Here is a 17241-nt window from a genome sequence, read left to right as displayed (position 1 = left end):
TTGCTCTCTGCCCTTCCCCCATTCTTTTGCACACTCTCTCCCTCTCAAAATAAAATAAAAAGAATGAACACATTTTCCAAAAACATAAATGACAGAAGAAATTCAGAGTATGTAGAGTTGTCGATAGGAAAATAGTTTGATACAGATTTCTTTAACATAAGTGTTTGGCATGTATCACTTTAAAACAAAACAAAACCAACTAATACTTGAGCTCAAATATTGCTTCTGCAAAACCATCACCCATTCCTGCAGAAAGTATCGGTTGTTCTCTCTCAGGCTGCCATGTTGAATGGTAACTATCTTTGTGTATCATTCTTCTCCATTGTAATGAGAGTCTAAAGATGAGGGAAACTTCTTTCTGGTTGCCTCTATTTGCCACATAGTAGGGGCTCAAAAATGATATTTTTAAATACATACATGGAAAATTAGGTGATTAGGTTTCTAATTTCTTTAAATTTGGCTATATACCTACTGTTTCAATTTACATAGTGTTGATTGCAATCTGGCACACATATAGCTTGACCTTGCAATGTAAACAGGAGAGTTCTTGCAAAGAAGGTCAAAGTAAAAAAGTGTATGCCCTTCCTCAATTGAATTGGCTTTCAGCCAGAGGCAGGGCAAGTACAACAGTCTAAGAGGCCTCTTCAATACAGAAAAGATTAAATATGGAAGAATTTAAAAATTATTGCCAACTGAGGCTGAAAAGAGAGCACCAAATAGCTTCTGACCCTTGTAGGAAAATCAGGCAGCTTCCCGAGGTGGTACATAGGATGCTAATCCCATATCCTTTGCTGACAGAGCCCTGAAGTATCACCACCACCAGGTCACTGTCCCTGGAGGTCACAATGGAGATTGTGCCAGCACCAAAATTAACCACTAGCAAATCTCACTGTGAAGCAAAAAAGGCTTTAGACAGGACACTTTAAATTTTTTTTTAACATTTATTTATTTCTTGAGAGAGACCGAGCAGGGAATGAGCAGAGAGAGAGGGGGAGTCACAGAATGCAAAGCAGGGTGCAGGCTCTGAGCTGTCAACACAGAGCCTGACACAGAGCTCGAAGTCACAAGCTGCAAGATCATGACCTGAGCCAAAGTCAGATGCTTAACCGACTGAACCACCCAGGTGCCCCAGGAAGGACACTTTAATACAGCCCATCTTTAATCCCTTTTAATGTAATCTGGTAAAAAAAAGAGAGAGAAATTCAACAAGAGACAAAGTAAAAATCGTACAAAATAGATTAACAGAAGAACTAGAGAATCCCCATTCCAAATCTCATCATCCATTTTACTCAGAGACCCTGTCAAAAAGCATAAATGAAATCAATGCAGGCAGTTTAGAACAATGTTCATGGAAGAAGTTTTTACCAAATACTAGGATATTTATAATACTTTCCCTTTGTAGCATTTGCAAAAGAGAGCAAGGATTGAAAGAGTGTGTGGGCTGAGGACAAAGAAATGACAGAAAGGGAAAGAAAGATCAGAGAGAGAATGATAAAATATATTGCCTATCTCCTTATGAGTTACTCTTTCGTGGGGTTATATATATGCTTCCCTAAAGTTGAACTATACTCTGTTTCTGAATGCTATAATCTTGGAAACCAAATGATAAATTTTGGGTGGAAATATATAAAATAAGAAAAAAAAAGTTGCTACAGGCTCTCATTCTATATTACATATTTCTGTGGTGGATTTCATTCAGTCTTCTGGCTCAGGGACCTCCCTTAGTTCCTTCTCCCTTATTCTTAGCTACACCTTAGAAAGATGAGCATGTTGGTTAACTGAGGTTCAGATGAACTGCTTTGTAAACAATTGAGATATCCTAACATTTTATCTAAAAAATTTAAAAATCAAGGGATAAGCCTGATAAATAATTCCTTAAATGTCCACTGTTCATTGAAATTCTGAAACTTAGAGGGATCGTTCCTGTCTCACTGTGCTCAGTGCACTGTTGTGTGTGAGGGAAATTAAGAATTATATGGACTGAATAACATTTGCTTGTATATTCTAATTTTTACCAAACTAGAAAAATAGTACAAGTGTATATGATTGTATTCAAATAATGACATATACATGGCATACTAAATACGAATTTAATGACATTTCAGATTTTAAATTTCCAGGAGGCATGAATCAACATTATCTTTCTGTGTTCAATGTTTAATATTAAACGCATGTACACACCAAATCCAAGCTCCTCTGTGACAAGGGTTGGAGGAAGGGTCACTGGGTCTTTTAACACTGATCGGAGACTTATTTTTCAGAGATGCTGTTAGGTACTTCCTTTCCCATTTATGAACAGAGTTCCACCATGCTACTCTTTAGTGATCACACTTCTCCTCCAGTGACAGATGTGATCCAGTCCCTGTAGGCAGAAATTCTGGCAAAGACTGTTGGTGCAGTGGGCTGGCAGTTACTGCTGCCCCAGCTCACGATACCGATGAGCTTGTATTGTCCGTCCTGCACACACTGCAGAGGGCCTCCCGAATCTCCCTGCAACCGGCAAAAAGAGAAGTTCTTCTGGCTGCACAATTCATAATGGATGCTCACCTCCACTGCAGAGGTGATCAGACAGTGCGTAAGTCATTCTGCCACCTCTCATTTCTGCTCACGACAGCAGAGGCAAATAGGCAGTTGGTGGATATTACAGATCTCTGAATCAGATTGAAACCTCTATTCTCAAAAGGAGGCTAAAAGGTACATTAAACACAAAGTCATTTAATGCTGACAACAGACTGTGTCTTGCAGAAAGTTTCAAGCATCTACTTAATATAAATCACAAAATTATGGCTTTGAGTTACATTAAAATATCTTTATATTTTCAATGCTACTAGAAGCAGATGCTCTGAGCGGTCTAATTCAGCTGTGAAGTTGAGACATAATAAATTATTTTTATAGGTCAAAAACAGTAGAACATCATCAATTTCACACAGTCACCCAAGCAAATGAACGAGCAATTCCTTTTGAGAATTGCATTCACTTCGAGTTTCAAATTAGCAATGACAGTACATCAGCTTAGCAATGTACTTCCTCTTCTCACTTTTCATTTTACAACTGCCATGCACGTATACCTCTTTGTGGTCAGCAAACACCCATTCATGAGACACACTGAGAAGAAAACTGCACTCATCAGCACCATCCTTGAATTACCATGCATGAGGATGATCCTGCAGCCCCTCCACATATATTGGTGTTTTTAATATCCAGTCCCCAGTAACTTCGACAAGATGTACTACTGATCAGTGGTACAGCTGCCTGCTGCATTGTTTTAGAAAATTCGTCTTCTAGTAGGAAAGGAATAAAAACACAAAAATGTTTATGGACAAAACATTTGGGACATAAACATATGGGACAAAATACGTGGGGTAAAAATAGTCCATATACATCCAAGGGTTAAGTCCCACCCAATTCTCCCCTCTGCGCACTGTAATGACGCTGTTAAGTGATTTGTAAAAAACATATTATTACTCCAGGTCACTTATACAACAGGAACCATGGGAAGGGAAGGGAAGGGAAGGGAAGGGGAGGGGAGGGGAGGGGAGGGGAGGGGAGGGGAGGGGAGGGGAAGGGAGGGGAGGGGAGGGGAAGGGAAGGGAAGAAGGAAGGAAGGAAGGAAGGGGAAGGGAAGGGAGGGGAAGGGAATGGAAGGGAAGGGAAGAAGGAAGGAAGGAAGGAAGGAAGGAAGGAAGGAAGGAAGGAAGGAAGGAAGGAAGGAAGGAAGGAGCCCACTTCATGTGGTTCTTTTATCTTTTGTACAGTCCCAAGAAAACAGAAAAATGACATCACTATACAGAAGGACAAAGGAAGTTTATACCCAAATCAGTTGCTGATAAAGCAAACAACACGTTTCAGTTTTTACACATTTAGTCTATATTCCATTGGTTTCATGGTGTTCTTATTCTTTTGACTTGACTTCACGTTTCAGTGTTGACACTGGAGGTTTCAACTGAAACTGCATTCTGATTCTTTATTTTACTGGATATTTGTTAACTTGTTAACTTAGCTGTAGAATATGGAGGATGTGAGATCAGAGTCATGAGTTTGACCTATATGTAGACTATTTTCACATCATCTTTCCACCACTTACCATTCATACCAGCCTATGATTTCAGAAAAATGCATCACATCTTTGGAAATAGGCTCATGTCTTTAAGTAGAGGTTTTCACAGTAGCGGCCCCTATACTGTTGTGAAAGCAAGTATGTGTGCTCACAGTGCAGCTGGGGGAAAATTACATATAAATGAGACACACAAATATTTACTAGGTACTAAAATCACTAGATGTTTTCTAACACAAGTTTTTACAAGTATCAGTGAACTAATACTAACGAATATGATGTCGTAAAACCCAAGTAGTCACTTTTAGATCCATTGTGGAAAAGACTTTTTCTACTATCATTCCTATTAAAAATACAGAATAATTAAAAATAAGTAAACAATATATTACTCTACAAATATTTGTTTGGATTCTAATCTTGGAAGAGGCAGTGAGTATACTCACGATATGGTTCAGTTATTCCCCATCCAGCAGTCATACATTTGGAAAGTAAATTTATTTTATCATATTTCCCTGGCAAACAGATTAGAGATACAAACTCTCCTAGAATGAGAAAAAGGCAAATATCATTTAGTCCATGGGATTGATATTATCTGTACTATTTGCTCTTCAATGATAGCTCTGAAAGTAACCATTTTGATCTGACAGTACCCATTTTAACCCTGTAATTTAATAAATAAGACTTCCAGAAGATTCCATCTATTAATTACTCAGAAGGGATCACCTCAATTTACATGTTACCACTTTATTCCAGGTATTACCATATTTTCCTAGGACAACAGAAACACATGCCCTGCATAGAGGCATGCCCCGCATGGTTTCTTATCCACTAACCATTTTAAAAAATGCATCTGCCTTTTTGTTTACATGCCTTCAGGACATCACCTTGTTGAATATGAGATGACAGTGCAGAACAATGTAATTATCTTTTCTCTTCAGTGGTATTACATGAAGGATGGAGAAAAACCACATTTGTAGCAATTTAAACTTTTAAAGTATTTTTATAGCTAGTAAGTATCTTTGTGTCTATCTTCATAGGTATATTATAAAATAGATTGATATATGTTTAAACATTCACATTTTTTTCTTATCACCAAAATTGGTATATATATGAAATACATTTGTATGTATTTGTATATATCATTACAAAATTCATAAATATTGTGGGTTTGTGTGTATATGTGTGTACACATACATACTCTCTCTCTCTCTCTGAATTTGTCCCTGTGTTTGCTCTCCCATGCTGTTTGACTTCAATTTTATCCAGACTTTTACACACTTAAATGTTTCAACATATCTGCTGTCCTAGACCATTTATTTCAGTGGTTCTTTATTTTTACTGCTGTCTCTTAGTAAAATCACATAAAGCTCTGTAACTTGTTTTTTTTTCTTACTTTTCTTTCTATACACATGCCAACTGATTCCAAATCTTACGTTATGCTACTTTCATAGATATACTTATAATCATTGCTCAATCATATTGATTCCTGACATTTCCTTGAGCTAAAATATATTCCCTCTACCAACATATTTTTTAATCAGCCATTTTTTCTTATTCTGATTTTCTTCATTTACCAGATTATGGTCAAATCATCTATATCATTGCATATAGACCTATAATATATTTTTAGTGGTACACAGTATCAAATAGTGAATGTACTACAGTTTATTAAATCCCCTTGGCAAACATTTAGACTAATTTTTTTTCCCCTGAAAAACTGCACCAAGTGTCCTAGATTATCAGTCTGTGCATTAGTGTCAGTATTTGTGGAAAACAGAACTGCTGGACCAGGAGGCACACACTTTAGAAATTAACAGATATTGCGAAATTGCCTCATTTTTGGACCAAAAAAAAGAGGATGTATCGACTTATACTTAAGTATTCCTTATGTCAGCAATCTTGAAAATAGTTATGCCCTAAATCTAGCAATTCTACTTCTGGGAAATTTATCTTAAGGCAATCCTAGAACTAGAAAAACACATACATAAGAATAGTCAATGCAGCATTAAATTTAAAAAAAAGAAACAAACTATTTATAAGAATTGTGAAAAGTCTACTATGTAGACATTAAAATTACATTTTAAAAGAAATTTTAATAATATGAAGCAACACTGATAATAAGTGAAAAATCAGGATAAAATTCTTATAATAGGTATATTACAATTTTTTTAAGTACATATAGAGTTGTATAAAAACACAAGAAAGAAATAGGCCATAAATGGTCACATGATGGCCATGGTGAGGTGGTGAGGATGAAAATCATAGGTAGAAATTGTATTGTTTCTAATGGGAGAAAGGACATTTCTCACTCTTACCGATGAACAGAAATGAATGGGTACAGATTAAATAAGCTAACCAAATACTTAAGGGGCAGAGGAACACAAAGTTTCATGTTGATGTTGACACCAGGTGGTGCTGAGTGGAAGTCAAGATCCTTGGAGAACAAAATAAGGGGGGAAATTTTCAAGGGCACCGAACTTCACCAATGGTCTTTTCTAGAGCACTGGTTCTCAACTTTGGCTGCACATGGAAATTTCCAGGAGAAGTTTATAAGATACTGATCTAGATTCAGCAAAATCCAGGATACAAGATCAACATACATAAGTCAATCACATTTAATGTAGAATTTAAAATTAAAAACAATACTACTGGGGCGACTGGGTGGCTCAGTCGGGTTAGTGTTGGGCTTCACTTCAGGTCATGATCTCTTGGTCTGAGAGTTTGAGCCTCATGTCAGGCTCTGTGCTGACAGCTTTAGATCCTGGAGCCTGCTTCGGATTCTGTGTCTCCCTTTCTCTGCCCCTCCCCCGCTCATGCTCTGTCTCTCTCTCAAAAACAAAATAAACATTAAAAAATTTTTAAAAATTAAAAATGAAAACAATACTATTTATAATCACTGTTTAGAAAATGCAATGCTTAGATATGCATATACTTAGCAAAACATATACTGGATCTGTGCACTCAAAATGGCAATATTCTATTGAAAGAAATCAAAGAAGACCTAAATAAGAGGAGAAATACACTGTGTTCATGAATTGACTCATCATAGTAAAGATGTCAGTTCTCCCCAAAGTGATCTATATAGACTTAATGTAATTCCTACCAAAATCACAGCAAGTGTCTTAGACGGAGATAAGCTTATTTTAAAATCTATATGGAAAAGTACAGGGCTTTGAATTGCTAAAACAGTCTTGAAAGAGAATAAATTAAGAGCAATCGCTTTTTAATATAAACCCTACTCTACAGCTACAGTAACCAGGGCAGTGTAGTACTGGAGAAGGGGAGAGACATAGACTGACAGAATAGAGATCTCAGAAATAGACCCATACAAACATGCTCAGCTGATTTTTCACAAAGGCACAAAAGCAACTGATTGGAGGAAAAACAGCCTCTTCAACAGATGTTGCTGCCACAATTGGACATCCTGGGGGAGGAAAAAGAACCTTGACCAAAACCTTAAACCTTATATAAAAATTAACTAAAAATGGATGGTGACGTTAAATGTAAAATACAAAAATTTTTAGAGACATAAGAAAAAATGTTCAGCATCTGGGGCTAGGCAAGGAGTTCTTTGGCTTGACACTGGAAGCAAAATCCATAAAAGGAAAATGAAGAAAGTGGACTTTAACAAAATTAAAATCTATGCTTGTGAAAGACCCTGTTAACAGGGTCTACAGACTGGGAGACAAGCTACAGACTGGAAGAAAACATTTGCTAACCATCTACCCGACAAAGCAGTAGTATTTAGAATATATAGAGAATTCTTAAACTCTACAATATGCAAAATAATCCAATTAGAAAACTGACAAAAGCTAGGACACCTGAGTGGCTCAGTCAGTTGGGTGTCTGAGTGGCTCAGTCAGTTGGGTGTCTTGATTTCAACTCAGGTCATGATCCCAGGGTCATGGGATCGAACCTCATGTTAAGATTCTCTCTCTCTCTCTCTCTCTCTGTCTCTCTGTCTCTCTCCCTGTGCCCCTCCCCCGCCACATATAGGTACCCTCTCTCTCTCTTAAAAAAAAAAAAAAAAAAAAAAAAATTGACCAAAGCTATGAAGAGACATTTCACTGAAGTGCTTAAAAAAAAAAAAAAAAAAAAAGGCAAAAATAGGCACATGGAGAGATGTTCAGTATCATTAGCTCTTAAGGAGATACAAATTAAAGTTATAGTAAGATATCATCACTATATACCTATTGGAATGCTTTTAAAAAATAGTGACAACAGCAAACGCTCACAAGGATGCTAAGAAACCAGATCACTCCTACATCTCTGGTGGGACATACGATGGTTCTACGACTCTAGAAAATAGTCTGGCAGTTTTGTATAAAACTGAAACGCAACTACCATATGACCCAGCGATGGCACTCAGGGGCATTTATCCCACAGAAATGAAAAGTCCTGCTCAATTTTCTTTACACAAAACCTATACACAAATGCTCACAGAAGATTTATCTGTAATATCTAAAAGCTGGAAAAAAGGTGTTCTTCAACAGATGAATGGTGAAACTTTGATGAATCCATATCTTGGAAAAGTACTCATCAATTAAAAAGAATGAACTATTGATACATGGACCAATATGAATAAATCTCCAGGGCATTACACAGAGTGAAAAAAACTAATCCCGAAGGTTTACATTCTGCATAATCGCATTTATATAACATTCTTGAAATGACAAAACTATAGAAACAGAACAGATTAGTGGTTTCCAGAGGTCTGGTGGGGAGGAGGAAGTGAGTATTGCTATAAAAAGGCAACAGTATCACTTGTGGTGGTAGAAATGTTCTGTATCAAAGTCAACACCCTGCAAGATGTTTCCATTGGTGAAAGCAGGGTAGAAAGTACATTGGTGTGTCTATTTCCTATAACTGCATGTGAATCTATAATTAATTGTCTCAACATAAAAACTCATTAGGGGTGCCTGGATGGCTCAGGTCATGATCTCACCGCTGGTGAGTTTGAGCCCCTCGCTTGACTCTGTGCTGACAGCTCAGAGCCTGGAGCCTGCTTCGGATTCTGTGTCTCCCTGTCTCTGCCCCTCCCCCTCTAGCACTCTGTCTCTCTCAAAAATAAAAACATTAAAAAAAATTTTAAACATTTAATAAGCAAAATAAGAACAACAACAACAAAAATACTGATGCCAGGTCTCCTGGCCTACAGTTCTTTATAAGCAACCCAAGAGATTATAATGCATAGCCAAGAGTAAGCAGCACTGTTCTAGATGCTCTCTCACTGACTCAGTTACAAAAGCACTGAAAGCAAATGGTGGGCTGAACCATGACAGAGGTTTTGCAGGATGAATATGTTGAAAAGACATTAAAGAAGAAAGTGAGTCTATCGGCAGGGGAACAGTTGAAGAATGCAGAAACACAGGAGAGAGTTGGAAGAGAGAAGAAAAACTGTCCCAGAGCCCCAGGAATCCACGGAAAGGCATGGGTGTGAAAGTGGTGACTCTCCGCTTGCCCCCCCCCCCCAATTTACTTTCTCATTGAATGTGGACCCGTGTTAAGTTGGTAGGAGGGTGACTGTTACTCCCTTTCTACAAATGATCAAGCTGAGGCTCAGAGAAGTTACATAACTTGCCCAAGATCACATGGCTGCTGTATGACAGAGCCAAGATGAACCATTCCTCCCGACACGTTCACATCAGCCTTGGCTTAAATAAACATTAAAAAAATAACAAGATTTTACCAAGTCATAAAAGGGACAGAAAATTGCATATCTGATGGTTCAGACTCCTGTTTTAAGTATTTGGGTAAACCTTACCTAAAAGTGAGTCTCAGAATAAAGAGGACATGTTAAAAACATATTTCTTTGAAATTGTCTCTCAACTTCCATTAGGTAAAAACATACAAAAGCAGGGGCGCCTGGGTGGCTCAGTTGGTTGGGCGGCCGGCTACATCTCAGGTCATGATCTTGTAGTGAGTTTGAGCCCCGCATCGGGCTCTGTGCTGACAGCCTGGAGCCTGGAGCTGCTTTGGATTCTGTGTCTTCTTCTCTCTCTGCCCCTTCCCTGCTTGCACTTTATCTCTCTCTCAAAAGTAATCAACGTTTTAAAAAAATTTTAAAAACCATACAAAAGTAAACTGTTTAGGCACATGCTTCAGATTTTAGGGAGAGTAGCTTAGAATATAAGTTTTGAAATAATTATTGGCCCTCAAAAGCACGTATAGCACTTCTAAGCAAGATGGAAGATAAAAACTGTATGGCAAAGGCTCAAAATCTAAAGAAAAATGATCCGTACTGACCTAGTTCAACAGGGTTCTCCAGACGCAGCAAAGACAGATCATCAGTAGGAGGGAACTGGGTGAAGCCAGGGTGAGTGTATATGGCTTTTACTGGTAGCAAATCACCGTTTCCTATGTTTGACAGGGAACTTCTTCCTATTACTAGGCCATCTGTGATGGTACTTGTCATAAGAAAAAGGAGTGGGGAAATAGATACCACTTTTAATGAGGTTATAATTTTTCAAAATTACTAAAAATATACTGTGTAACATTTCTAATCTATGTTAAAATCTTTGTCATTTTGAATTCTTAGAAAATGGGGGTTCTTATTAATTCATCCCTGAGAAAAAGTATCTACTTTCTGGCCTTCATAACATCAAACAAAAAAAAATTGATTTAGTATTGCTTGACAAGATTTATGATGACTCAGGGCAATGATTCCATGTATTATTATGATCATAATATTCCACATTATATGATATCCATATATAATGGTCACTGACACCTATTCTGTAAGTTATAGTTACTCTTCTCCCTGATACAATGTTTCTCAAAGAAATGTCTAAGAACTACATGCATTAAATCTGGCATGAGCATTAAAAATGCAGAATCCCAGACATAACTCATCAAATCAAAATTCAGAATTAAGATTCTAAGATTCCATTTATAGCAAACTCCCCAGATAATTCTGTGCACATGAAAGTCTTAAAACTGCATTAACAAGGAGAATTTCTTGTGATTTCTCTCTATCCAAGGAGTGGGGGAATGGTAAAGAAAATGAGTTTTTGATTCGTTGAAGGTTCCTACTCACCAAGTTATTTGAGCAGGTACTTTTATAAAGTCTATCTTTGAGACACTGAAACACTAGATCTACTCATTTAACTGTCCATTGTGCAGCACTGTCAACCATATCACCACTTCTGGAAGACCAGTATTAAAAACATCAATCTAACACTTCTTTGAGGGAGGAGTTTTCAGATACCTCCACATCACATGGAGACCAAGATTCAGCTAAAATGTTTAAAAATGTTTCTTTTAGGGGACATTCATTAAAATTCTTTAAAAGTAGATATTTATTTTGAGAGTGGGTGTGATGATCAGTCATCAGAACAAGAAGGAAAGGGATTCACATTTGAGCAATGCCTGTGCTCTAGGCACAGTGCTAAGAAACCAATACAAAAATGTTAAGATATGATGTCCACTTTATAGATGAGGAAAGAGGGGGCACTGTTGTTACTTTTTAAATAAACTACACTTAGAGGCAGGAAGCACCTTCTGTAATTAACAGCTCTTGGTAGTAAATGCATTAGTGAAGCATGAGGTGTCATTGACCTAGTGTGCTCATTCGTTTGCATGATGGGGACTGTATCCTTGGGAGCTTACTGTTTCCTGGGATGCAAGGAGAGCAGGAGGATGCCCACCGTGGGCCTTCACACGGCTCCAGTGCCCCCTGCTCCACCCAGGCACACACCTAAAGTTACAGTGCGCTGCGGTCAGGACCCACTGCTTGGCGATCAGAGCACCTCCACAGAAATGTTGTCCTTGGTGCTGCAGACTGACCAGCCAGGGCCACGACTTTGCAGGTGCTGCATGGCCACCAACCACCCTGGGCTCCCCCAGCCTAGTTGGCGGCACATTTGTGTTTCTCTTAGACCCTTCCATTAGAAATGGGTCAACACCAGGAATTCCACAGGTGTCTGGGGTTGGCTGTTTTCCAGGACTGGTTTCTACTGTTACCTCTGAGAAAAATAACAACAAAACATTAGATAGAGGTGTTTATTAAAATCTATTAAAATCTCAGAATGGAGGTGTTTATTTCTTTTGTAGGTCAAAAACCAGGATGCTTAGCAAGAGAGTAGATTCCTCTTTTCTTTCATTGTTCATAAAATGAGCAAAAAATCAATAAAGTTAACTAAAATATTAATATAGACAAATCAAATTGATTTTAAAAATATTATGCTTAATCATGAAATTGCTGGACATTGTTCTTTCTTTGGCATTATTTATGTTATCGCAGTATAACACATCTAGACATATCAAGACTTTATACTAAACGTATTCCAAGTGTGACTTATATATAAAGGAAAAGCATAAGAGAAATTTCTAGCAATGTGTTGACTTCATTCTCAGATTTAAAAAGAAATCCACCAGGAAATTAAAAACAAGAGATTTTTCAAGTATATTCTGAAATATGAAGAAAATTTTCATGGCCTATAATTCGGGAATTGTAAGATATGCTCATTTGTTAAATTCTGTACTTGAGAGGGGCACCTGGGTGGCTCAGTCGGTTGGGCGGCCGACTTCGGCTCAGGTCATGATCTCGCGGTCCATGAGTTCGAGCCCCGCGTCGGGCTCTGTGCTGACAGCTCAGGGCCTAGAGCCTGTTTCAGATTCTGTGTCTCCCTCTCTCTCTGATCCTCCCCCGTTCATGCTCTGTCTCTGTCTCAAAAATAAATTAAAAAAACCCGTTAAATTCTTTACTTGAGATTTCTTTGTTTACACCAGAAATCCATTCATTCATTCATTCATTCATTCATTTTTCGAGACAGCAAGAAACAACATGAGCAGGGGAGGGCAGAGAGAGACAGACAGACAGACAGACAGAGAGAATATCTCCCCAAGCAAGGCTCCACACTGTCAGCACAGAGCCCAACACAGGACTCCATCTCAGGAACCATGAGATCATGACCTGAGCCCAAATCAAGAGTCTGACGCTTAATGTACTGAGCCACGTAGGTGCCCGCCCCCCCCCCCACACTGGATTTTTAAAATAGCAACTGCCTTTTATGTTTATCATTATTTCTTAATCACACACACACACACACCTGCACACACCCCAATTAACTATTTCCTCACATGATCTATATAAACTACCAAGGTCTTGTGCTTTAAGAAATGGTTTGAAATGACACTATGCTGTTTTGAGTATCAGAGAAGGTGACTACCAGGGAACCTATAAGCAGTGTTCCACAGGTTCTACTTTGATATATATGGTTCCTGTTTTAGTAAGTATTTTAAAATCATTACTTACCATTAATAGGCAATTGGGTCCCCATATTACTTTTTTGTGAATGCTTCTGAACTGTGTCTTCCAAAATGAGTTTAAAACCTCTTTCTCCCACGGACTGATCAGTCTTAAAGTTGATAGTCAGGTAAGCACCACTGGATATTAAGACAAATTCTTTCTTGGAGCCACATAGATGTGCTACAATATGAGATATTTTCAATAATTAAAATAGTTCTTCTGGGCAGTAACATAGGTAAAAGAGGGCAAAAAGAAGACGTTAAATTCTGTACTGTTAATATTGGTAAAGGAATGATTATCGATAATGTGAGAACAAGATTTGTGGGATGGAATTCATGATTTGACTGCAGCAAAGGAAGGGTATAGATTTGAAAAGATCAAAGGCAAAAGACTGGGCTAGCATTTAATATGAAAATGATATATAATTCTATGGTAATCTGTGATCATAAGAATGAGAAAGAGACTTGCTGGTGAAGGTAAATGGACAGAGAAACAAAAGTAATAGCGGACAACATTCTGGACTGAATGTTTGTGTCCCCCTCGCAAACTCGTAGGTTGAAATCCTAATCCCAAATGTGATGGTGTTGGGGAGGTAAGGTTTTCGGGAAGTGGTTATGTCATGAGTCTGGAGCCTTCATGAATGGAACTAGTACCCTTAGAATGGAGACCCAGAGAATCTCTCTTTTTTTTTTTTTTTTTTTTTTTTTTTTTTTTGCCATGTGAGGACAGAGCAAAAAGACAGCTATGGATTGGGAAGTAAGTTCTTACTAGACACCAAATCTTAGACTTCCAAGCCTCCAGAACTGTGAAAAATAAATGCTTGTAGTTTAAGCCATTCAGTTTACAGTATTTTTGTCATAGCAGCCCCAACTGGCTGAGACACACAGGCTGCCCAAACGCAGACTAATGATGATCCTTTCTTAATTCAGAAATTCAAAAGTTGTTGCAAAGGTGGTCCTGACAGTGATAGGACATCTATTGTAATTTAGCTGTACATGCTATAATTTAAGTTCTCTCAAGATAAAACAGTGATACACTATTGATGCACCTTTTTAAAGATAATGTTGTCTCACAAATCTGAGAAAGAAAGATAGGGAATAGGGGATAGTTAACCTCCACATCATTCTTATCTTCAAAGAATCTGTCTCATGAACTGGATTTGATGGGGAACTTTTGAGATACCCTATGTCAACAAACACTCCAGAAGTTTTAAAATAATGTAAATGGGAAAATGCTACTGATTAAAAAAAAAGATTTGGAGGTGAGGGCAGTTGGGGAGAAGAGAGAGAAAACAAAATATAGGATTTCCAAAGTCATACATCAGTGAAATCGTGTAGCTTAATGCTTAGAAGTACAGATACTATAACCAAACTGGTTTAGACTAGCTCTGCTATTTCCTAACCATGTGGCACTGCGCAATTTATTTAACCTCTCTGCCTCAGTTTTTCCATCTGTATAATAGATATAAAAATTATATTCAAATGGGATTGTATGAGTTGGTATTTGCAAAGTATTATAAGTGCTTTTAAATAAAAATAAACCTCACCAAAATCTTTCAGCAAATCATTAGACAGATGGTTGCTGAACATGTGGAGAAGGAATCCATGGTCATGAGAAGCCAGCATGGTATTCTTAACATGCCACATTCAAGTAACCTAATTTCATTTTTTTTGAAAGAGCTAATTAGACGATGGCTAAGGGGAAGGAGATAAACTTAATGAATCTTGATTGCAGTGAAGCACTTAATATAGCATCTTATGATATCCTTGTGAACAGATAAAAAAATGTAAGTAGATAATTATATGGCTAGGAACTTTCACAGTTGATTAAATAGATTAAATAACCATACAACGTTAACCTGCAGGGAAGGTCTTAATGGTGTGGATATGGCTCTATCCTGGATTCTGTCAAATACAGTATTCTGATTCATAACTTAGAAATATAACACATTTATAAAAGGTATAGTTTTTTTTTAATGTTTATTTATTTTTGAGACAGAGAGAGACAGAGCATGAACAGGGGAGGGGCAGAGAGAGAGGGAGACACAGAATCTGAAACAGGCTCCAGGCTCTGAGCTGTCAGCACAGAGCCCGATGCGGGGCTCAAACCCACAGACCCTGAGATCATGACCTGAGCCGAAGTTGGATGCTTAACTGACCAAGCCACCCAGGCGCCCCTAAAATGTGTAGTTTTAAAATGGGTGCCTGGATGAGAAGGGAATAGTGTCAATATGTAATCTTGGAGACTATTTAGTTCAATCTTTCATCTGACTGTGAGTCCTTGCTAAAATAACCCTGAACATGTGATTACTCACCTGGAAGATGTGATGTAGAACTTACGAGCATTTTCTCTTTTTGAACGCTTCTAATTGCTAGACTGTTCTTCCTCACGTTGGATCAAAAAACATCAATGTAACAGTTTCTTCCTGGTTCGTGTAGTACCCAAGAATGTAAGTGTTTGAATCAGAGTGCTGGGGTTTGAATCCCATTGTCTCTACTTATTAGTTATGCCACTGGAAACAAGTTACTTAATCATTTTGAGACTCGGTTTCTTTATATTTAAAATGAGGATAAATGTAACCTACCTCTACAGGATAGTTAAGAAAATTGAGACAGTTGTAAGTGTGTAGGACCATGCCTGAATCATGGTAAACATTCAATAACTATTAGATATCATCAGTCAGTACAAATTTCATATATGGCCTGAGAGTCTCTATGAGAATTCCATAACTACTTGAAAGGAAGACTTATGATCCTTCTGTCTTCTCCAAGGTAAACACTTCTAAGCACCCACACCCTTCAGCATCCTGGTCATTGTTCTCTATGTTTGTTTCAGTGTTCCCGTTTGTCAGTGTTCCTTAAACACTTGACTAATGTTACTATTTAATAACCAGAATGGCAGGGCAACAGCCAGGCATATTAGACACTGACCATGAAGATTTGTGAGACTGAGCTAGTGCATGCCTGCTAAGTGCCAACACCAAACTTAATGCAAGGGAACAAATTCCCTTTACTTATCCTTTACTAACACTGCACTGAAATTTTGTCATTTGACATCTCTAAAATTTTTATTGCAAACATCCTGCTTTCTAAATCACCACCTCCTATCTATCCAACTTATCAGTGTTTCTCTACTATAATTGTTTGATTTCACCATGACCTTCTAGCCATCAATCCCACAAACTTTCTAAATCTAGCAGCCTCCAAGAAAGAGATTTTGCTGTAAAGGGAAGCAGAGAAATGGGGTAATATATAAATTTCTTGTTCAATTTTATTTAAAATGATGGGTAATACTAGAACATGTTTGAAACTGATGAGAGTGGTAGAGAAGATCAATGATGTCCAAGAAAGAGTCACTTGAGGAAATCTGTTAAGGAGCTGGTAAGTCTCAAATCTTCATCTCTAGCCCAATCTTTGCCTCTAGCTCCAGAGTTCTACCTTTAGCTACCAACTCAACCAGGACGTTGCCAACTCAACCAGGATGTATTATGCCATTAAGAATGTAACATGGCACAAACAGCTATCTCCCCATGAATCTATTTCTTCCTCTAGTATTCCCCATCTCTGTAAATGCCACCATCTCTAACCTCTCACTCCAGAGTAATCCTTGATTTGCACATTTAATTTCATATGCAATTCACCCAGAAATCCTATTAGTTCTGCCTCCAGATCTGTCCACTTCACTTGCACTCCACAGATGCCATCCTCTTATAAGGCACCATCTATCTATTGTCTAAAACAGATAAAATAGAACATTCTGCAATGATGGAACATTCTGAATGAGGGCTGTCCACTATTACATGCAACAATGAGCACTTAAACATGGCTAATACCACCCTTTATTTAACTAATTTAAAAGTAAAAAACAACGTGAACTGGACAGTGCAGATGTAGAATAACACAAGAGCCTCATAACTTTAGATATTCACCCTGTCACT

General features: G+C 37.8%; 1 protein-coding gene across 1 annotated transcript in view; it reads right to left on the bottom strand.

The window, feature by feature from the left end:
- Nucleotides 1–2076: 2076 nt before the first annotated feature.
- The window catches only part of OVCH1 (ovochymase 1), an 83888-nt gene continuing 68723 nt past the window's right edge, over nucleotides 2077–17241 (bottom strand). The window contains exons 28-33 of the mRNA XM_086715123.1: nucleotides 13311–13484; nucleotides 11751–12018; nucleotides 10301–10461; nucleotides 4498–4596; nucleotides 3148–3281; nucleotides 2077–2490 (exon numbers count right to left, since the gene is read on the bottom strand). Coding sequence (XP_086571249.1) covers nucleotides 2326–2490; nucleotides 3148–3281; nucleotides 4498–4596; nucleotides 10301–10461; nucleotides 11751–12018; nucleotides 13311–13484 — 1001 coding nt within the window. The 3' untranslated portion in view covers nucleotides 2077–2325. The remainder of the gene's footprint in view (nucleotides 2491–3147; nucleotides 3282–4497; nucleotides 4597–10300; nucleotides 10462–11750; nucleotides 12019–13310; nucleotides 13485–17241) is intronic.

Source organism: Puma concolor, chromosome B4 (genome assembly GCF_028749965.1).
Source record: "Puma concolor isolate L17-30 chromosome B4, mPumCon1.1.hap2, whole genome shotgun sequence".
Lineage (NCBI taxonomy): Eukaryota > Metazoa > Chordata > Mammalia > Carnivora > Felidae > Puma > Puma concolor.
This window is presented reverse-complemented; position numbering and strand designations above follow the sequence as displayed.